The following is a 22820-nucleotide window of genomic DNA, read 5'->3' on the forward strand; positions in this document are numbered from 1 at the left end:
CAGAACGGGGTGAGCAGAACTGTATGCCCCAAAGGCAGGCCCCACACAGGGCTTCTACCAGCTCCCTGGGTTTTCTTGCAGCCACCAACCTCCAGTGACAGAGCCTCCTGACTTGTAACAATGCAGATAGCTTATACCTTATGTTAGTGGAGATTCACAATCCGTCTGCTTTGGTGATAAACTTTGAGAGCTTCATCTGGAGTTTTGGCTTGTGGTTAACTGTTGTAGGTCTGTGTGATAATCCTCTGTGTGGCAATATTAGAATTTCTTTAACCATTTCATTGACAGGGCATTTGGGTATCCTCTGTGTGTGCATGTGTGTGTTTATGTGTGTACATGTATGTATAAGTATGTTTTGTGTGTACATGTGTATAAGTGTACTTTGTGTGTACCTATGTGTATAAGTGTGGTTTTGTGTGTATGTGTGTATATTAGTATGTTTTTATGTGTATTTTTGGGTATATGTGTGTATATGTTTGTGCTTGTGTATAAGTGTGTATGTGTTTTTGTGTGTACATGTATGTATAAGTGTGTTTTGTGTGTGTTTACATGTGTAATTTTGTGTGTATGTGTATATATGTGATTTGTATTTGTGTGTATAAGTGTTTTGTGTATACATGTGTATAAGTGTGCTTTGTGTATACCTGTGTGTATAAGTGTGGTTTTGTGTGTATGTTTGTAAGTGTATGTAGAAGTTTGTTTTGTGTGTATTTAAGGGCAGTTTGCCCCAAGCCCCTGCAGGGGTTTGCCTCTGAAGGCTCCAGGTTTGCCTCTATGTTATAGAAAATATTTAAAATCCCAGCCTGCCTCTATGTTATAGGAAATATTTAAAATCCCAGCCCAGGGTTTCCACCCTGCCTTGGTTATTGAGTTCCCGGATGAAAGACACACTCACAGCTTTTTCATTTACAATAAGCCCTAAAGAGCACAATGGCTGGGCATCTGCCTACCCTCCGTGCTGTTAGAACCTACTCTCCTATCGATAACCCCGAGTTATCACTTACTATGGTCCATCTGGGCTGCCCTTAACTCCAATTGGGCAGCCCTTGGGGCCAAGCTCTCTTGATCATTAACCCATGGCAGCCTCTCCTTCCTCCTGCACATCCTTCTCCTCGTGGTCTACTTCTCTTCTCAAGCCCGTGAAACCTAAAACCCCACCTATGTCTCTTCTGCCCAGCTATTGGCTGTTGGCATCTTTATTTACCAATCAGAATGAACTTGGGGGCGTGGCACAGGGGCTAGCTTGCAGACTCCAAATCTAGCCCCCACTCCCACTCAGCATTAGAATAAACAGTAAAAAACAGAACCTCAGCATCCAGGTTTGCCTTTGAATGCTCCGCTATTTCACCTCTGTTTATTTCTCAAAGCCACAGGGGATTGGCTTTTGTACGTAGCGACAAGAAATGGTCCCCTCACCCCTCACCCCCGTTCACCTTTCCTGAGTTAACAGGTTCACGTTCTCGTAGGCCGCGTGATGGTAGAGATGGAGGGCCACGGTTGGATTACTCCCAATTCCGTGGGACACGCACTGTTCCAGGACCCACAGACTCCTTTCGATTATCAGTAACTTTGCAACAACAGACTTATCGCTCATGCGGTGAACCCCCACCACAGTCCTTCTGGAACGTCTTCGCTCTTCTAGCCCTTCGTCATTACATGTTAATTTTAGAAAGCTTTGTCAATTTCTGACAACAAATAAGCCAGCAGGCATCTTGGGTTTTGACCAGGGTGCCGCCTGGAAGTGTGCGTTCATTTGGAACTATAACAATGCACTATTGGCATAATCACGTGTGTGCTTTCTATTCATTTGACTCTATAGCATTTTCTCAGTAGTATCAAATACGTTTCTAATTTCTAATAAACCAGGAGCCGAAGTTTCTCATGTGCTTCTCCTCTTTGGGGTGTTTGGAAGGTTTTCCTCCTGTTTGTTCTTGGGCGAACTGGTTCTGAACTGTAGACCTTCCTTACATTCGTAGGCTGAACTAAACTCACAATGGTGTCCTAATACTGTGTTAACACATTTTAAAATGTTTCTGGAAGAGGAGACAAGTGCAATTATTTTCTCATAGTGCTTATCCCAGTTTTTAAATCACATTGTGTTATTTTAATACTTTGAAAATGTCTAAGAGGCTTTCGTTTTCCTGAAGAACTCTAGAATTCAGGTATTGATTCTTTTCAAAATGTTTGGAAGAATTCACTGTTAAGCTATCTTGGCTTGGATTTTCTTTAGGGAGAAATTTCTCTTCAACTATAGGCTACATTTAATTTTTTATAGCCATCACCATCATCATCAACAGTACGTGTGTGCGCGCTCGTGTGTGTGTGTGTGTGTGTGTGTGTGTGTGTGTGTGTGTGTGTACACAGCACATAGGTAGTCTGAAGACAACCTGGAACCGTGAGTTCTCTCCTTCCAGCCTGGGAGTCCCAGCGATTGGTTTGGTTTGGTTGTTTGGTGACAAGTGTCTTCACCCACTGAGCCTTCTCACTGACCCTAGGACTCATGTATAATACATTATTGAAATACTTGTATTTTCTGTCTGCTTCTGTCAGCTCTGGTAAGCTTTAGTTTTGGGGGTTGGCCATTTTATCCACATTATGAAATTCCTCTGCATAAAGTTATTTTTCCTCTCATCATTCATTTCTTGTATTTGTGTGATCCTCAGTGAGGCTCTCTTTTTTCCTTGCTCTTTACCTGCATTAGTCAGGGTTCCTAGAGGATCAGAACTGGTAGAATACATACATACATACATACATACATACATACATACATACATACATGCATGCATACATTGTATATTTGAGTATACGTGGAGTTTATTTATTCATTTTTAATTTTTTTCTTTTCCCCCTTCTGTCCGTCTCCTCAGAAAAGGGGAGGCCTCTCATGGTTATCAACCAGCCGTGGCATATCAAGTTGCTGTAAGACTAGGTGCATCTTCTTCTGTTGGTGCTAGACAGGGCAGCCCAGTTAGGGAAAAGGGATCCAAAGGCAGGCGGTGTAGTCAGCGACGCCCCTGCTCCCTCTTTAGGAGTCCCACATGACGATTCAGCTGCACAACTGTTGCCTATGTGCAGAGGGCCTCGGTCCATCCGGTGCTTGCTCCCTGGTTGTCAGCGCGGTCTCTGTGTTCTATATAGAACTTATTGGAGCAGCTTACGTGCTGTGGCCTGGCATAGTCCAGCAACGGCTGTCTACTGACAAAACAGCCAAGAATCTGGTAATCATTCAGTGTGGGTGTCTCAGCAGTCCAGTCGGGTGTGGGAGTCCCGGGGAATCAATCCCTAGAGGGCTGCTGGGCTTCAGTCTACATCTTGAAGAAGCAGGTTCTTTTCATACCAGCAAAGGACCGTGCAGCAATAGGACACATGAACTCGCCGGGGTGAGTGCAAGCAGGCAGAAGGCAGGGCGCCCTTCTTCCATGTCTCTTCCATGTAAGCGGTTAGGGCGGGTTTTCCCGCTTCAAATGATCCAATCAAGAAGACCGCTCCCAGACACGCCCACCTGCTCTGGTTTTAGTCCATTCTAGATGTAGTCAAATCGACAGCAAAGGTTAGACATCCCAAGTCCACCATCTCCTTAATAATAGAATTTCCAAATGAAAGCAACAGCCCAGTCATAACTCTGCCTAGCATAACTATCCCACACACAAATGCAGACACAACCTGTATGTTAAAATAGGTGGCTGTTGAGCCTTCACAGGGCTTCCAGGTACTTGGCCTCACTACGGGCTGTGAGAGAACGAAGAAGAGACAGGCAGATGGACACAGAAAAAAATCTGGGGTCAGGTAGAATAGGCTCTGGGATGTAGATCCCTTAGCACCCTGGAAATGCATGTGCTTCTCACATACAGTTGAGCAGGGAGCCAGGGTTACAGCCGAACAGGAGGCGTGCTGTTGGGGATAAGCAAGGAGGCGGGGTTTACGTCATACAGCCGGGTTCCTCTAGTCTCTGTGTGGCGGAGATTATAAGAAGATGCTCTCAATTTTATATCAGCATTTTGAAATCGTTGAGCGTTTGTTATAAGATATGCCTTTTAGTTTGTCCATACGTGCGTGAAATGAACGTGAACTGCTCACTAGAAGCCACAAGTCTTACACATACGGGACTGATCTCAGGCGTTAATAATCGTGCTGTTCCTGAGTTCTCTATACTTGCTGAGTTTTCTTTTGTGCCTTTGTCTGCCAGTCACTGAAGATGTGTTCATTCTTCTCCAAGGGGCTGCTGTTTTAGACATTTTAAAGGCTCTTTCCTCCGGGCTACTAGGTGCGTACATGCTCAGGTCCGTAATATCATTCTGCTTAAACTTCGCGCTGCTAAAAAGTATAGGTCCCGCTCGCTTTCTTATTTTCTTTTTGATTAGTTTTGGGAGAGCATGTCTCTCTTTCCTTTTACATCAAGCATTTATTACATTTATAGCATATAATTGGAATTTTTAAAAAATCGAGTGACAGTCTTCACCTCTTTTTTCAAAACTGGTTCTGTTGTGTTCGGTATAAGGGCTGATGTTTTGAGTTTGCAGTAATCCTCTTTTTTATTAGCTTTTCTGTTATCATTTTCGGTTTCTTTTGTCATTTTCCTTGCCTCTTTTGGAAAACTAAAAATATTATGTATTGTTTGCATTGTAGTAATCATCCTAGAAACCATACTGCACGGCCTTGACTTGTCACAGAATGTCTTAGCCTGTCCAGGATGCTGTAACAAAATACCCTAAACTGTACGGCGTACACAGAATTGTTTCTCAGTAGGAGGCTGGAGAGTACCTAGTCTCAGGGCAGCAGTTCGAGCCCTGTCCTCACTGTGCCTTCTGGCAGTTTCCTTATTCAGCAAAAGATACTTCTTTGGTTGTTTTTACAAGGACCGCGCGCCATCTGTGAATGGTCTAGCCTTATACTCTAACGCCCTAGATTTATTTCTAGCCGTCACTGTGATAAACCACCCTGACGACATCAACTTCGTGTAGAAAGTATTTTAGCCCACAGCTCCAGGTTATCGTCTCTAACAGGGAAGTCACGGGTGGCGGGGACATCAAGCATCTCCTCACATCCACAGTCTCACGCAGAGAGGATGCATGCCTGCTTGCCGGCGCTCAGCCCACCCACACCTCTCTTCATTCAGCCCAAGGTCCAGCCTACGAAATGCCGCCCCCTGCCTTTGAGTGGTCTTCCACCTCAGTTAACCGACGCCATTAAGCAAATGCTCCCAGGCATGCGCACGGGCCAACCTAATCCAGACACTTCCTCCCTGAGCCTCTCTCCCCAGAGGAGTCCAGATTTTCTCACACTGACAATGAGAACTGCCACACCACCACCGATCAAGGATTCCAGCTCTCCCTGCAGATGGATTTGGGGAAAGCATAAACATTAAGACAATTCATCTGTACTCCTGATCCATAAGACCTTTCAAACCATTTGTCCCCATGAGTACTGCGTTCTTAGAATGGCGCTTGCTTCTACATATACAGTGTACCTCCAAGCAGTTACCATTTGGACGACAGTAAGGTATATCTATTTATCTGTGTGTTTTCTGGTGCTTTTCCTATTCCTTCTTGCAAGTTCCCCCTGAGATTATTTTTCTTTTGCTTTAGAGACCATCTTTCAGTTTCTCAAAAAAAAAATATTTTTTTATTCCCATTTCGTTTTTGAAAGATGGTTTCGCGAGATACAATCTAGGCTGGCATCTACTTTCCTTGAGCCATTAAAGTTGACATCATTGTCTTCTGGAATCCACTGTCTCTGTTCATAACTGTAAATCTTAATGTTGCTTCTTTGAAGATAATGTCTCTTTTTTATTCTTCTGGCTAACTTCGGGACTTTTGCAAAGTCTTTGGTTTGCGTTATTTTGACTCTGATGCAGTTGCTTGCACTTCTCCGAGGGTTTAATCTTAGTTTTTGAATCTACCCGTTGTGATCCCTGTTTTGTTTATTATCTCTGGTGTTTGGAACTCCAGTCGCACATGAATGTGAAAGGTTCCACGTGGCTTGTCTCTGGCTGCTGTTTCTGATCTCTTGCGTCTTTCGCTTCCACGCTCTTTCAGCCGACGGAATCCCAGCTCTCAGATGCCGCTTTTGTCCAACCTGATGAAAAACCGATTTGTTTCTTTGTTTCAGATATTTTTGAGATGCTGCGAGCCCTTGGATGACCATTTAACTTTTTCTAAACATTATCTCTAGAGAAAGTCCTCCCCCCTTTGTTAATTGTTTATATTTTTTATCATGCTTGTCACAGGTATTTAACCTTCCTTTTCTGGAAATTAATGTTTAGCTCGTCTGTGAGTTAGACAGCTAAGAAATTAGTTTATTTTTTAAATTTAACTTATTTAATGTGTGTGTGTGTGTAGTGTGTGTTGTGTGTGTTGTGTGTGTTGTGTGTGTTGGTGGTGTGTGGTGTGTGTGTGTGTGTGTGTGTGTGTGTGTGTAAGGGCATGCATGCATGTATCTTGGCAGTCATATGGAAGCCAGAGGATAACTTTTTTGATTGTATAGAATTTCTGATTTTATTCAAATTATTTTAGAAAGAAAGTTGTTAATAATTGTCTTAGTTGCTTTACCAGAAAGATGTAATAAAATTGGAATAGTGAGTAGAATGTACACATGCCTCATAAGAGTAAGCAAAGGCTGCATCAAAAGAAAAACAGTGAGCTTTCATAGTGAAACTGAAAAGGAAAATAGACCTGGGACAAATTTGTGATCAAGAAAAAAAAAACATTTTGATCCAAGGATAAAGTCACAGGCGTTCAGTATGAAAGGCATGGTCATGAAAAAAAACCTGTTGCTTTGAATTTCTTATGAGCATATTATAATAAAATACTGCCTTGAACTTAATATCAACATCCTTCTATAACTCCGATTCTATGTAACATTTTATTTCTGTGGTAATTTTTTTATTGGATATTTTTTATTTACATTTCAAATGTTATTCCCTTTCCCAGTTTCCCATCCATAAGCCCCCTATCCCATCCCCTTCTCTTTCTATGAGGATGTTCCCCCTCCCCAAGCACCCCACTTCCCGACTCCCCACCCTAACATTTCCCTACACTAGGGGTCCAGCCTTGGCAAGACCAAGGGCTTCTCCTCCCTTGGTGCTCAACAGGGCCACCCTCTGTTACATGTGCAGCTGGAGCCATGGGTCTGTCCATGTGTACACTTGGAATGGTGGTTTAGTCCCTGGGGGCTTTGGTTGGTTGGTATTGCTGCTCTTATGGGGTTGCAAACCCTTTCAATCCTTTCTCTAACCCCTCCAATGGGGACCCCGTTCTCAGTTCAAAGGTTTGCTGCTAGCATCCGCCTCTGTATTTGTCATGCTGAGCCTCTCAGGAGACAGCTGTATCAGGCTTCTGTCATATATGTATGGGATCCCCAGGTGAGACAGGCTCTGAATGGCCATTCCTTAAGTCTCTGCTCCAAACTTTGTCTCCACATCCTCTCCTATGAATATTTCTGTTTCCCCTTTTAAGAAGGACTGGAGCATCACACTATGGTCATCCTTCTTGAGCTTCAGGTGGTCTGTGGATTGTATCTTGGGTAATTCGAGCTTTTGGGCTAATATCCACTTATCAGTGAGTACATACCATGTGTATTTTTCTGTGATTGGGTTACCTCACTCAGGATGATATTTTCTGGTTCAATCCATTTGCCTGTGAATTTCATGAAGTCATTGTTTTTGATAGATGAGTATTATTCCATTGTGTAGCTGTACCACATTTTCTGTATCCATTCCTCTGTTGAAGGGCATCTGGGTTCTTTCCAGCTTCTGGCTATTATAAATAAGGCTGCGATGAACATAGTGGAGCACGTGTCTTTGTTATATGTTGGGGCATCTTTTGGGTATATGCCCAGGAGAGGTATAGCTGGGTCCTCAGGTAGTACTATGTCCAATTTTCTGAGGAACCACCAGACTGATTTCCAGAATGGTTGTACCAGTCTGCAAGCCCACCAACAATGGAGGAGTGTTCCTCTTTCTCCACATCCTCGCCAGCATCTGTTGTCACCTGAGTTTTTGATCTTAACCACTCTGACTGGTGTGAGGTGGAATCTCAGGCTTGTTTTGATTTGCATTTCCCTGATGATTAAGGATGTCGAACATTTCTTTAGGTGCTTCTCAGGCATTCTAAATTCCTCAGTTGAGAATTCTTTGTTTAGCTCTGTACCCCATTTTGTAGTAGGGTTATTTGGCTCTCTGTAGTCTAACTTCTTGAGTTCTTTGTATATATTGGGTATAAGCCCTCTATTAGATGTAGGATTGGTAAAGATCTTTTCCCAGTCTGTTGGTTGTCGTTTTGTCCTAATGACAGTGTCTTTTGCTTTACAAAAGCTTTGCAGTTTTATGAGATCCCATTTGTCGATTCTTGATCTTAGAGCATAAGCCATTGGTGTTCTGTTCAGGAAATTTTCCCCAATGCCCACGTGTACGAGGCTCTTCCCCCTTTTTATTCTATTAGTTTGAGTGTATCTTGTTTGATATGGAGGTCCTTGATCCACTTGGACTTAAGCTTTGTACAGGGGGATAGGAGTTGATCGGTTTGCATTCTTCTACATGCTGACCTCCAGTTGAACCAGCACCATTTGCTGAAAATACTGTCTTTTTCCACTGAATGGTTTTAGCTCCTTTGTCAAAGATCAAGTGACTATAGGTGTGTGGGTTCATTTCTGGGTCTTCAATTCTATTTCATTGATCTACCTGTCTATCTCTGTACCAATACCATGCAGTTTTTATCACTATTGCTCTGTGATACAGCTTGAGGTCAGGGATGGTGATTCGCTCAGAAGTTCTTTTATTGTTGAGCATAGTTTTTGCTATTTTGGGTTTTTTGTTATTCCAAATGAATTTGCAAATTGCTCTTTCTAACCCTATGGAGAATTGAGTTGGAATTTTGATGGGGATTGCATTGAATCTGTAGATTGCTTTTGGTAAAATGGCCACTTATACTATACTAATCCCGCCGATCCATGAGCATGGGAGGTCTTTCCATCTTCTGAGATCTTCCTCAATTTCTTTCTTCAGAGATTTGAAGTTCTAGTCATACAGATCTTTCACTTGCTTGGTTACAGTCACAATGAGGTATTTTATGTTATTTGGGACTATTATGAAGGGTGTCGTTTCCCTTATCGCTTTTCTCAGTCTGTTTATCCTTTGAGTAGAAGAAGGCTACTGACTTGTTTGAGTTAATTTTATACCCAGCCACTTTGCTGACGTTTTTTATCAGGTGTAGTAGTTCTCTGGTGGAACTTTTGGGGTCACTTAAGTATACTATTGTAGCATCTGCAAATAGTGATATTTTGACTTCTTCCTTTCCAATCTATATCCCCTTGATCTCCTTTTGTTGTCTGATTGCTCTGGCTAGGACTTCGAGTACTAAATTGAATAAGTAAGGAGAGAGTGGGCAGCCTTGTCTAGTCCCTGATTTTCGTGGAATTGCTTCAAGTTTCTCTCCATTTATTTTGATGTTGGCTACTGGTTTGCTGTATATGGCTTTTACTGTATTTAGGTATGGGCCTTGAATTCCTGATCTTTCCAGCTTCATGGAGTTAGTTCATCTTCTGTGAGCTCCAGGGATCTAGCTACTTTACCTGGTAAGCCATCTCGACAGCCCCAAATTACTTTTCAAATTCCTTCTTTCCTCCTTTCCTCCCTCCTTCCTACCTTCCTTCCTTGAAGAGAGGCCATTTTTAAAATTTTTAAAGTTTATTTTATTTATGTGTATCTGAGTTTTGCTTGCTTGTCTGTATGTGCACTTTGTCTACAGGTGCTTGAGAAGGCCAAGTGTCAGATCTCCGGGAGCTGGAGGTAGAGGTGGTTACGAACCAGCTGATGTGGGTGCTGGGAAATGAACCCATGTCCTCTGTAGGAGCTGCCAGTGCTCTTATCCGCTGAGCCATCTCTCCAGCCCCTCAAAGCTTAGTCCCTTGTTGTGTGTGTCCCTCAGCCTTACACTTGACCATTACATCTCTAGTCAGGGATTGCTGTGCTGCCTGCATTTAACCTCACTGGGAGAGGATGCTCACAGAAGCGGCATCTCATTTGGTACTGGCTGTTATTTTAGCGAGACCGTATCTCATGTTGGGCGAGAGAAGCCGAAAGCGTCAGTGTAGTGGCATCCCTGAGGTCTCAGCACATGATCTGTGCTCTCACTCCAGCCTCCCGAAAACCTGTTTCTGTGTGGCTTTGTGTCCCTGCACTAGCAGGGTCTTAGGACTACCTCATTGTTGGTTAGAGACTGTATCCTATATTGCACACTGGATAAGCATGACTTGGAAGAATAAACAGACCTTATTTAGTTAATTGAGCTAATTCATTTCAACAATCTACTTATCTTTAAAACTGTTGTGCTTTATCTTTATAACCAGAGTTATCTGCTAGTCTATATCTATATTAATATAACAGTGTGTATATATGTACATATATATTCAGAGAAATTAATTCACCTGTATTTACTTAACTTACCCATTATCTTGTTCTCTTTTCAACTACTGGAAAGAGAGCCAGTTTCCCTGTGTCCGGCCAGCCTCTGAAGCTCTTTGCCCTACCCCTGACACACTGTTGGCTTAGTCAGTCAGGTTGAATTACAAAATCTGATCTCGCTTTAAGAAAAATGAGTATTTTTAATCAGACTTTGGGGGCTGTTGTTATAATTCAGGAATGCAACACTTGCCTAGCTGCATGAGGCCCTAGATTTAATCCCCCAAATTTAAAAAAAAAGCAGACTTTTTTGGCAAATGGATATTGTGACTGTTCCTAGTTTTATTGCCTAGTTGTCTGTTTTGGAAGTACCTGCTTCTTAATGTCTATTTTAATTCATCCTACTGCGTATTTTAGAAGATAAACTTGGAATCTGCCTATGGTGCGACAGAGCTTTGAAGGAGAGAGGGCTCCTCTTTTTTTTGGTTCTTTTTTTTCGGAGCTGGGGACCGAACCCAGGGCCTTGCGCTTCCTAGGTAAGCGCTCTACCACTGAGCTAAATCCCCAGCCCCGAGAGGGCTCCTCTCTTAAGAGCAGACTGCACTTATCCCAGACCCAAACTCTGTTCCCACCCACAACCACCTAGAACTCCAGCTCCAGAGGTTCTTAATCCCCCTGGCCTCCAAGGCCGCCTGAGCACAGACGCACACCCAGATCCAGAACTTAAAGCCTTAAAAAGTTTGCTTGAGATGAAATTTAGTTAAATACTACTGAAAATAAATGTGTACATTTGTGCAAAATAGTCATAGTAGTAAGGACAGGCAACCGTATTCATTCCTTTGTAAAGTAGCGAATTTACTCACTCAAACACAACACTTGCTAGGTACTTGTCTTAGTTACCTTTCTGTCGCTATGACAAAGGCACCCTGGCAGGGCGAGGAAAGGGTTTATTTGGCTTACACCTCCCCATCACGATCCAACATGGAGGGAAACCAAGCCAGGAGTACAAACAAGGCAGGAACCTGGAGGCAGACCAAAGTCGAGGCCATGGAGGGTTGCTGCTTACTGGCTTGCTCCCCGTGGCTTGCTCAGCCTGCTTTCTTGTAGAACCCAGGACCACCCATCCCGGGCTGCTGCTGCCCATAGTGAGCTGGGCCTTCCTACATCAACCATCAATCATGAATCAAGAAAGTGGCTCACAGGCCATTCTGAGGGTGTTTTCTCAGTCGAGGTTCCCGAGCTAGTCAGGTGGACACGGGGGTGGGGGGGTGGGGGGAGTGCGGGGAGGGGAATCCAATCAGAAGAGGGGTATTTACAGTTTCTGAAGAATGTTAGTATTCATCCTCTTGGTTAACTCCTTAACCTGATAGGAGGATAAAGAGCACGGAGCAGTGGAGGATCATGGGATCAAGGAGCTGAGTCACCCTTGCGCGCCCTAGATTGTCAAAGTCAAAACTTGAACTCGGGTCCTGTGCTGCCTGGCTCCGTGGCCTCCCGAAATAACTCCTATGTCTCTCAAAATGGATGCACATATGGAAAACACACCCTTCAAAGCACACGGCGTAATTACAATCTCCTACATAACTAATTCACTAGATTTGAAGTATCCACGCGGGTAAACATCTGCCTGCCGTAGGCAAACAGTGAGCTTCCTGCAGGCGGGCCAGAAAGTACCCAGTGTGGAGAAGAGAAGGCGAGGCCCGTGTTATGATGTTTATTTTAGCCCTCCTGCTTGCTTTTTGTTTCTAGGTGCTGAACTGAACTCGGTGTCTAGAGCCAGATAATCGCTGTTTATCTAAATTTATTACGGCTCTGCTTATAGATATTTTTAGGAACGCTAGATTTCAGGAATATTTGGTCAAGTTCTAAGTATTTAAAAGGTGGTTCTGTGGAAAGCTCATGAACCAGACGGTGATTGGTAGAAAGGGCTTCTGGGTGGGTACAGCGCCGTTCTTGCCCAGGGTGTGATACAGGTGATGACAAAGGACTCTCGCTGTATTTGTTAATGAAGGGATGCAAACAGCCTCAGTCCAGGGCTCTGCCTCGTCGCTGTGTCCATAGCGTCTTTTAACCACAATTGTAGAGGTGGCTGCTGCCCTTGTGACAGCAGCAGCTCTGTAGTGTGTGTGTGTGTGTGTGTGTGTGTGTGTGTGTGTGTGTGTGTGTGTGTGTGTGTGTGACATTTGTAGTAGAGGAAGGGTGGAGAAACAGACATCAAATATTCATGCTTATTCCAAATTCATTGTACATTACACCCTATGGGAAACAGTGTAGCTCTCTCCTGGCCCCGGCCCATGCCACATTGTGAGGAGGGGGATACTTGGCCTGGGAGAATAGTTCATTTGTACAGGGACATCACTGTGACCTTCTCTGCTCCCTTCTCTGAGAATTCCTGCCTTTCATAGTCTCAGTTAGAAAATACAGACTCAGCAGTCCTGACCCACCCTTTAACACTGTGGGTAAGACCTGTGGACATCCACCCTCAGAGTCTCTCAGGATTTAGAGGCAGGATATGAAGGCCAGGCCAGGCCAGGCCAGGCTGTGGATGCCTCGGTGGCCCCATGCTCAGGGACTTCTAAGGCTAGCATCAGAGCAAGCCAGAGTCAGGTAAAAACCAGACATACTCTGTAGCATTTCTCCCTTATAACTAGAGGGATCCAGAGCTTATGGAGAGAAGAAGTCTGACGTGCTTTTAAAGAACAAAACCGGCCTGGTCAAACACCAAAAATGAGAGTGAGCGAACCAGAATGCAGTGTGAGTGCGTGGGACCTCTCTTTCCCACCTGGGGTGGCCACAGAGCCGGGCTGGAGTTTGCTTCTTGCTCGTGGAGCTCTGTGAACTCACGGGCTTTATCTTACAGCAAATCATCTTTTCAACTTCAGGTACTTACAACTAGATTTGATTCCTAGCAACCAGCAGCCTCCGGTTAGGGGACAGTCCCTTATCATGGCCTCCCAGGGCTTTGGCCCAGCACTGCTCTCTCCTGACAGGAAAGAGGTCCTGCTCTCACGGCTGTTCTCTGGCCTTCCAGGAGCCTCACAGAGGAGCAGAGTGTGGGAAGGCCACGTACAACGATAGGGACTGACAGTCACCGTGTCTTGACATGCAGGGTAAGAGGTTCACCTTGCTTAGTGTTTGAGCAGCCAGCCCCGTGCCTTGCCAGAAAAGGCTGAACCCTCCAGTTCTCCACTCTCTGCACTGTGCATACCCTGCAAACTCCTCTGGGAACGCCATAGAAACACCAGTGAGGACGGGTGTCTGTCACGGACTTGGCACTTTCATATGACACATACAAGGCTGATTGCCTGCCATCCGCACAATGTGATCTGACTGCTTGTATGCACCCCTTAGCCCGATGTTCAGGAACATGCCTGCCACCTTTGGCACGCTTTGTGGACTGTCATCTGCCCTTGAACATTGAGTCCCGTTAGAACTGTTTAAAGTGTGTCAGGTGTTGCAGTTTCCTCTCCAACCCGAATCGGCCAGTACAAAGAAAACGCAACTCAATTAATATGAAAACAATCTAGCGTCTAGATTGGGCAGATCCACCCTACACTGTCCTATTCCTGGCTCCCAAATCCCTCATCCCTTGCACCTTTTATTTGCCAGGTCTCCAGCTTCTCCTTCTCCCACGACAACTCTCTCCTCGCTTCTTTCCTCTCCTCCCCTGACTCCTCCCCCTCCTGACTCCTCCCCCTCCTGACTCCTCCCCTCTCTCTCGACTCCTCCCTCTGCCCAAATCTCAAGCTCCTGCCTTTATTTTACAAATTCAGAGAGAACTCCAAGGCAAACCACAACAGTCAGGGAGACAGGAAATCACTATTGTTTTTTTCTTGGACAAGAGGGAAGGGGGAGGGAGGAAGAGAGGAGGGAGAGAAATGAAAAACCTGGAATTGGCTAGAAAGAACTGGCTAGACCTCATTCACAGAGTGTTCTCTAAGGAAGCCATTGTCAACCATTGGAAAGGCCTGTTTGAGCCAGCGTCACCCGCCATCTGGCTACTGTAGCTCCGCCTCAGGCCAGAATCCATCCTAAGCCAATCACAATGAAAAGCCAGTCCAGTGAAAAGCCAGCAGCACACAGCACGTCGTTGGCATTGGTGTGGATTTAAGTGGTCCTGAAGGCCAGTCATGGGAAGGATATAACATCCTCTGGGAAAGGGCCATTTGCACAAATTCCACCTAAGAGCAACAGGGGGAAGTACAGTTTCTTTAGAAGACCCATGCAGAGAACGTCAGTAGAAGTTGAGGACCATCCAATCACAGTTTCAAGGGTAAGGTGGCTCAGTGAGTAGTGTCACTTGCCCCACAACCCAAGTGCTGTCCCTGAATCTGCACGGTGGAAGAAGAACACTGACCCTGGCAGATTTCCCTGGCTTCCATAATGCGTGCTGTGACTCAGACGCGTGCGTGCGCACACATAAATATATCTTGAAATGTTTAGAGCACCGTTCAGAAATGCTTGCATTCACTCATAAAGAACCACTTCTCCTGACAGATTAGTGTCACTCTTTCGTTTGTATTTTCCGTATCGTTCGAAGCAAGAGAAATGTCCTGAGCACTGGGGAACTCACACACAAGTGAAAGAAAAGGATGGTTTTGGCGCACTTTGTTCTCTACCATGTTATGTCCTTGTCTGTTCTGGTACAGCAGTAGGATTTATTTTCTAAACATTCCAGCTTTACAGAATGAGTCACTGTGGATGTTGGGAACCAGATGAATCATCCATCCATTCATCCTTCCTTCCTTCCATCCACTAATCCTTCCTTTCATCTATCCATCCATTCTTCTACCCACCCATCCATCTACCTATCCATCCATTATCCACCCTTCCATATATCCATCCATCCATCCATTTATCCATCCATCCATCCATCCATCCATCCATCCATCCATCTATCCATCCATACAGACATACATACATACATCATCTATCCTTCCTTCTTCCTTCAATCATTATCCTTATTTTCATTTTTCTTTCATACACCCATCATTATATTAAAAAGGACATCGGACGGCCTTCTGCTTAAAGCACCTTCACTTTAGTTCTGTTCTTTGGCTTGCGTGTAATAAGGCACAGTTGCTATTAACCTTGTCATGGCTCAGATCCTATGAAGTGTTGATTTGTAAACTTGAGTCGTGCACAGTCTACCACTGTGTCAATCAGGTGCCTTCCAAATGGGAGATGAGCTTAGGAAGGGAGGGTGAGAGAACACGTGTGGGATGCACTGACGAATCTGTTTCCTCTTTGCTTGTATTTAAGTAAATGCTGGCTTTCAAAGTTATTTGGCCATTTTGTCTCAGATGAGGAGACTCTTAAATATAGCTCTGTAGGATATTTTATTTATTATGTTAATTTGAGGGCACAATTGTTTATTCCGTATATCCTTTTCCAGGGAAGTAAATATAGGTGGTAGTGGAAAAATACTACTGGAACTGGACTGTGATTGGCTGGGGTTGGCACCCAGGCCTGGGCATTGGCCCTAGATCTAGGAAGTGATTGATGCTGGTCACTATGATGGTGCCAGTGTATTGAGTAGCTGTCCCTGGTGAGAAACTCTTGTGATTCAGCTTTCCTTTCAGTAAAAGATTCCCCCAGGGCTTCATAGCTCACTTTAATTCTCCTTGGCTGCCCCTGTGACTTATCCGGAGAAAGACAGGCAACACAAAGTGTCCCAATCAGATGCACTTATCAGCCCATTGTTAGGAGCTGGTGTACCTCCAGTGCAGTCGTCACAAACCCCCTTCCCTCGACTTCTTCCATCCTGTGTCAAGAGCGGAAACTGTGGGTTGAATGGAAATTTCAGTTTATTGCTCATTATTCCCAAAAGGAGAACTCGTAGAAAATATTTGTCTCTTCTTTCTAAAGTACCCTAGTATTGACTCCCACGTAGTTTCTGTGGAGTTAAATCTGTCTTTCCAAATTATCATTGGACCGCACACCTGCTCGTACACTACTAGCTCAGTGGCCCACCAAAATAATATTTCTGCATCATTGGCTCTGAATACTTGAAGTCAGTTCAGTGGTTAGAAAACTCTAGTGAGCATGATTCCGTGTGGAGGTTTCCGGATAGAATGTATCAAAACGGGTTTTTGACATTACTTTGCCGTGTCATTCATGCATGTTTTTGATGCAGAAACGGGGTGGATTCCGTTACCATCGGCTCCACCCCCACCCCAATACTGTACGAGATGGTTCTCCAGTCCACACACTGACAGCTTAGAGAGACTCTGTGATGTCAGGAGATTATAGGCTTCCTTTTAAGGGCAACATATTACATTATTGGGTCGCACCATAAAATTGTCGGTTTGGGTAAGGGCTAACCGACTCCTGGCGGTTGGTTTCCCATGGCTCAAGCTGAAGAACATTGGTGCTGAATTCCTGCCTGAACTCCTCAGCCATGGCCTGTGGGCCGTCAGGCCAGCGCCATAACAGCCGGGTCTCAGTTTGTGAGATCAGAATAACATAAGCTGTGTGGGATTGAGGCAGTGGTTATCAATTGCATATAGAAATACTGAGTCTGGGAGCATTAGATATTCAAGAACCGGTTAATAATAGCATGCTGTTACCAACCTAAATAAAGTAGGGCTCCTTTGCTTTCCCTCTGGCCATTTCTGCTTATATGGCCAAGATGATGGTTGCTATGGAGAAATGGGAAACGTTTGTTTGGCAAGCATAGTTTTTTTTTTTTTTTTTAATTGCTTTGAAGGCCTGCCATTCTTGCGTATGTCCTAGTAAGGTCACAGACAAAGTCTGACAGAGTCAGTAAAAGATCTAAATGGGAAATGTACTGAAGCAAACCAAGAACAGAATTTAAAAAAAAATAAAATAAATCAGAAGTACTGAGCAAATGTTCTGGACTTTTGGCAGAGGAATTGGGCTGACTGGATCCCCATGGTTCTTTGAGTTATTAATAGTGATTTGATCTGCCGTATTTTGAGTGTGTGTGTGTGTGTGTATTTGTATGTTGTCTCACAGTATTGGTGTGTGAAGACTTTCAAGGCTTGATGGTCTTTGGGAAACTGTGTTTCCTGGGAGAGATGACGGTGAAGAAGGTGCCACTCTGTCATCTAAGGCACGCCGACCAGGCGTGCTCATTAAATGCTCTGGGGAAGGCAGGTACTAAAACAACGCCTGGAACATGGCTCCATCTTGGCCATGAGGCTGCGACGAAGCCCCAGGTGGCACAGCCGTAGTAATTCGAAGCTATTCATGTCCATCGTATCAGCGAAGGTCTGTGTTAGAAGGCTGTGTTTACATGCCGCGCAGCAGAATGTGTCCGTGATTCATTGCCATGGTAATGCTTGGTCAGACCAATAAACCAAGTCAGGGAAATCCAGGCTGTTAGTGTGAAGGCCCTGATTAGCACATCTCCCAGTTCGCTCCACCTTGCTCCTTCCGAGATCAAACTGACTCCCACACCCTGCCAAGCAGCCTCCCTTCCCTGTCCCTCTCTGTCCACAGTAAGAGAGACATTGTATCCCCTCCACACAAAACATCAGGTGTGCATAATTAAGAAATTGTATTTTTAGCGCATGTTTATTGTCTCGTGGTCGAGGCTCCATTATGCGACTTCAATTAGTGACCCCCGATGACTCATTTTAGACCATGATCGGTAAAACCCTTTCATTTGTCCATTTAAAGGGACTTGAGGTTTTAGTTAATTATCGCTTCCTGACAGCCTGAAGGTCGGACTATTTCCTTTTGTTTCATTCTGCAGTTAATCCCCTCATTAAGGGTGATAGGAAATGAATAATTAACTGTGTGACATTTCCATATCTCAGGTAATGAGAGGCCCTCAGATCCCAGAGGACACCCTACGAGAAGAAGTCAGGATCGAGTTGAGGATCCGGTCTCCAGCAAACGTGTGAGTTTCAGCTTTGTCTCTTGTGGTGAAAATGCATCCTCTAACGTTCTTTGCCTAAACCGGAACCAGATGCTGACACTGCTTACAGCCGGCCTTTGACTTTCAGAGACCGCCAGGACTAAAACACACAGCAAATGCAGCTCGAGGGGCTGAGGGTTTACTTGTCACAGTTTCAGAGAGGCCTCCATCCGTCTTGGCTGGGAGGGAGGTTGCCTGGAGCGTGAAGCAGATGTTCACGTTGAGGTAGAATAGGGAGCGGAGGCAGCTAGACTTGAACCAGCGGTGAGTGAGTCTAGCCTTCAATGGCCTGTCCTGGGGGACCTGCTCTCGCCCCCTGGGCCACATCTCCTAAAGTGGTCCACACTTAGGGGGTCCAACAACCCTTTCACAGGGATTGCACATCAGATATCCTGCGTATCAGACATGATAAATACATTATGATTTACAACAGTGGCAAAATTACAGTTGTGGGGCTGGGGATTTAGCTCAGTGGTAGAGCGCTTACCTAGGAAGCGCAAGGCCCTGGGTTCGGTCCCCAGCTCCAAAAAAAAAAAAAGAACCAAAAAAAAAATTACAGTTGTAACAGTGAAAATAATTTTATTCGCAGCATGAGGAACTGTATTAAAAGGTCACAGCATCTGGAAGGTTGAGAAACACTGCCCTGAAGGCTACATATAGTAGCAAAATCTGGATATTTTGAACTGAAAATCTGAGCTGTCTTAGTTAGGGTTTGACTGCTGTGAACAGACACCGTGACCAAGAGTCCTAGCCAGGGTTCCTATTCCTGCACAAACATCACGACCAAGAAGCAAGTTGGGGAGGAAAGGGTTTATTCAGCTTACACTTCCACACTGCTGTCCATCAGGAATGATATCAGGACCAGAACTCACACAGGGTAGAAACTTGGAGGCAGGAGCTAATGCAGGAGCCATGGAGGGATGTTGCTTACTGGCTTGCTTCCCCTGGCTTGCTCAGCTTGCTTTCCTATAGAACCCAGGACCACCAGCCCAGGGGATGGCACCACCCACAATGGACTGGGTCCTACCCCCTTGATCACTCATTGAGAAAATGCCTTACAGCTGGGTCTCATCGAGGCATTTCCTCAAGGGAGGCTCCTTTCTCTGTGGTAACTCCAGCTTGTGCCAAGTTGACACACAAAACCAGCCAGTACACCAAGACAACTCTTTTAAACACAACATTTGGGGCTGGCTTACAGGTTCAGAGGTTCAGTCCATTATCATCAGGGCAGGAGCATGTCAACTTCCAGGCAGGCATGGTGCAGGAGGAGCTGAGAGTTCTACATCTTCATCTGAAGGCTGCTAGTGGAAGACTGAGTTCCAGGCAGGTAGGATAAGAGTCTTAAAGCCCACGCCCATAGTAACACGCCTACTCCAACAAGGCCACACCTCCTAATAATGTCACTTCCTGGGCCAAGCATATTCAAACTATCACTTGAGCCTCGGGTGGAGCATTCTGTATTCAAACCGTAAGAGCTGTGAACATTTGACCTCCGGGTTCTCTGGGGTGTGAATGTGCAGAGGCATCCTTTGGAAGCTTCAAGTGCAGAGTGAATGAACCATGCCTAACACAGTCAGCAGTCTGCATGTGCAGTCTGACAGCCTCATGGTGATGCAGACAAACAAACTGGGCGATGTAGTGGCAGGCCTCAGCCACGTATTCACTTGCAGGGCTTTCAAGCTTCCTTTGATTCACTGGGCTAAAGGCTAAGGGTGAATTATCTTAGGACCTGGATAAAAACCCAGGTCTCTTGGGTGTTAGGAAATCCAACTTCTACCAAACCTTTCAATTATGATAAAAGGTTGAAGCTACGGGAAATAAAAAGAGGGTAGAAGTGACCCCCACAAGGCCACCTTGTGGATGGGTACAGAGCCACCCACTTCAGCCTCCAGGGCAGGATCGGAATCCCTGTCAGACTCCACCCGTCACTGAAGCCCTTTACTTTGCGTTGTTCAGAGAAGCCCATTCGCCCCAGATTATCCCGAGACTGCTCTGCAGGGATCAGTTGGGTCAGGCTCTACCTCTGACTCCTGTCTCATCTAACTTTTTTTTTTGAGGGTTCTTAAGCTGCTTGTTCCAACTAACAGTGTACCCAACCTTGCTGAGGAAGCCCTGGTTCTATTTCCACACAGAAACGTCATGGTGTCTTAGTTCCTCTCATTTGCTTTGTGAAGATGTAGAACCTTCTCTAAAGGAAAAGGCAGGTCTTGGCTGAGTTTAATAGACCCAAGATTTGACTGACAAAGGAAAGCGTAAAGGTGCTTGGGTAAGGAAGCAATATAGCAGAGTCTGGACTATGGCACAGAAACTGGGTCCAGAGGGCAGTGATGGCGGCTAGGAGCGCTCAGATTGGCCAGCAGGAAGAGGTCTAGGGGTTGGAACACAGTCTTGGGATTTATCCTGATATCAGTCATTATGGATGGTAGAGAGCAAAAGTAGAATTTCTAAAAGAAAAAAAAAACATAGTGCATAGTGCTATGGTTACTAGAGTGGCGTAGATAATTGAACAGGAAGAAGGGAACGAGCCCGGTGTTTAAAGCAGCCTGAGAACAGAAAGGCCAACAAGCCGCGTTTGAGCAGGTCATTGATTATATGGAAGAGTGTAGCCGCTACCGCTCAGAACTGAGTCCCAGATTCTGCTGTATCATTCATTATTTTACTCAAAATGCTCGGCCTTAGAAAAAAAAATGCCGCTCCTTTATAAGGGAGTCTGGGAAATGGCATCTAGAAGCTGTTCCTACAAGAATGAGTGTCCGAGGGGAAGTGGGCAGCAGTCACAGAAATGGGGTCACGCCTTTCAGAAGGGCGCACACAGGGGCGGGTCTCATAGCGACCTCCTTTCCTCAGCCGCGGGTGGAAATGCTTCTAGGCTCCGAAAAGCATTGCGTGGCCGAGTTGGAAAGTTGTGTGATTTTTACAGTTGAACAGTACGTATCACCGTGAGAGAACCAAACCCGACAACTTCTATTTCACTGTATCATGTTTCAGAGGAATGAACCGGACGGGCGCGGAAAGCCTCCCCCCAGAGCCCCGGGTTTGATTCCCTGCTTGAAGGTAAGAACTTGGACTCGCGAGAGTCCTGGATGGCGATGGCCGAAATGGGGGAGATGACGTAAAAACAACTTTTTAAACGGGTGCGCGTTCATTGCGTCTCTCTCTGTTGTAAGCATTACGCTTCTGTTTGTAGAATTAGCTAGCCGGGAACTAAGCCTCCTATTGATGACATCTTTAAAGACTCAAGAGTGAGTGGCCCAGTGGGAAGGAAAGAGGCGCTTATGGGAAAGTGTAGAACTCAGGGAGCGCCGCCCCCGCCCCCTTAGTGAAGTTAAGGGTTGGGGAGACCCCGTGCAGACACGTCAGCAAATGCTGCTCTCTGGTCCACCACGTAGAGACAGGGAGCCTACATCCAGATATTCCAGCAGCCCGGGAATCTCTTCTCAGTCTTTGAGGAAGCTCCTCTCCCTGAGCACCCATGAGTCTTCGTTCTGTTCTCCCCGCTGCCATAGTTGTGTGTTGAAGGTCTCTGGCTCTGTGTCTAGTGACTCTATTTTGGCAGGTTCTGGAGGTTTAAGAGGTAAGGCTGAGCTGTAGGAACTAGGTCACTGGGATTATAATTTACCTTGCAGCCTTGCCTCTCTTCTCTCTCTCTCTCTCTCTCTCTCTCTCTCTCTCTCTCTCTCTCTCTCTCTCTGTCTCTGTCTCTGTCTCTGTCTCTCCCTCTCCCTGCCCCCCAAAATCCCCCCATCCCCTTCTCTACTCTCTCCCTGGCCACCATTAGGTGAGCAATCTATAACACACTTCTGCTGTGATTTCCTGCCCTGGACTGCGAGCGTGAACACAAATAAATATTTCCTCCTTTAAGTCGTTTCTCTTGGGTATTTGCACAGCAACAGAAGACTATGGAATGTGTCACTGCTCACATAAAACTGTCAGAGAGAAGAATCCATTCTGTAAAGACCCGGCCCTTTCCTTCTCAGTCACTGCCTTTCGGTGAGAAATGGCTTGCCTCTGCTTCCAGCAAACATCTAGGCTTGGCATTGTGTGCCCATCCCAGGCTGTGGCGTCTCTCTGTGGCATCCCTTCCCCAGTGCTGAGAAGGGATATCCGGAACCCACCCACTCTCCTGCAGATGTTTCTTCCGGGGCCTGGCTTGGTAAAGACACAGGAAGTTGTTGGGACACATGTATGGAGCTTAATCTGGAGAGGCTGAGAGATGCTCTATAAAATGTGCCCAAAGCAAGGACATGGGAAACTGATAGTCTCTGAAAGGTGGAGGTTTTAGCCCAAGCCAGAAAGTACTCACGCATTGTGATTCTCATTAGACCCTGTTTCATTAAGCACAGACCACTTAAGAGATCTGTCTGGCTGTCTGGCCTGATGGTATTTCCATCTTGAAGCTGGATCACACAAGTGCAGTGGTAGGTAGGAAGTCTCCCAAGCTTGGTCCTGCCCTTCATGTAATATTCATGTCAGCCCTTCCTGCAAACGTTCAGCACTTTAGAACAGCTAGACCCAGTTCATTTTATGACATCTTCAGTT

At 45.4% G+C, this 22820-nt stretch overlaps 1 protein-coding gene across 6 annotated transcripts in view; it reads left to right on the top strand.

Annotated features, from left to right (window-relative positions):
- The window catches only part of Pced1b (PC-esterase domain containing 1B), a 178197-nt gene that overhangs the window by 13871 nt on the left and 141506 nt on the right, over window positions 1-22820 (top strand). For 3 of the 6 annotated variants that reach the window (XM_063263660.1, XM_008765740.4, NM_001039454.1), the window contains 2 exon segments: window positions 18181-18263; window positions 21270-21335. Coding sequence is in view for 1 of the 6 variants with exons in the window: in XM_063263668.1 (XP_063119738.1) it covers window positions 18181-18261; window positions 21270-21335 (147 nt within the window). In the remaining 5 variants the exon portion in view is untranslated. 6 annotated transcript variants of the gene reach the window in all.

The sequence above is a fragment of the Rattus norvegicus genome, chromosome 7, assembly GCF_036323735.1.
Source record: "Rattus norvegicus strain BN/NHsdMcwi chromosome 7, GRCr8, whole genome shotgun sequence".
Lineage (NCBI taxonomy): Eukaryota > Metazoa > Chordata > Mammalia > Rodentia > Muridae > Rattus > Rattus norvegicus.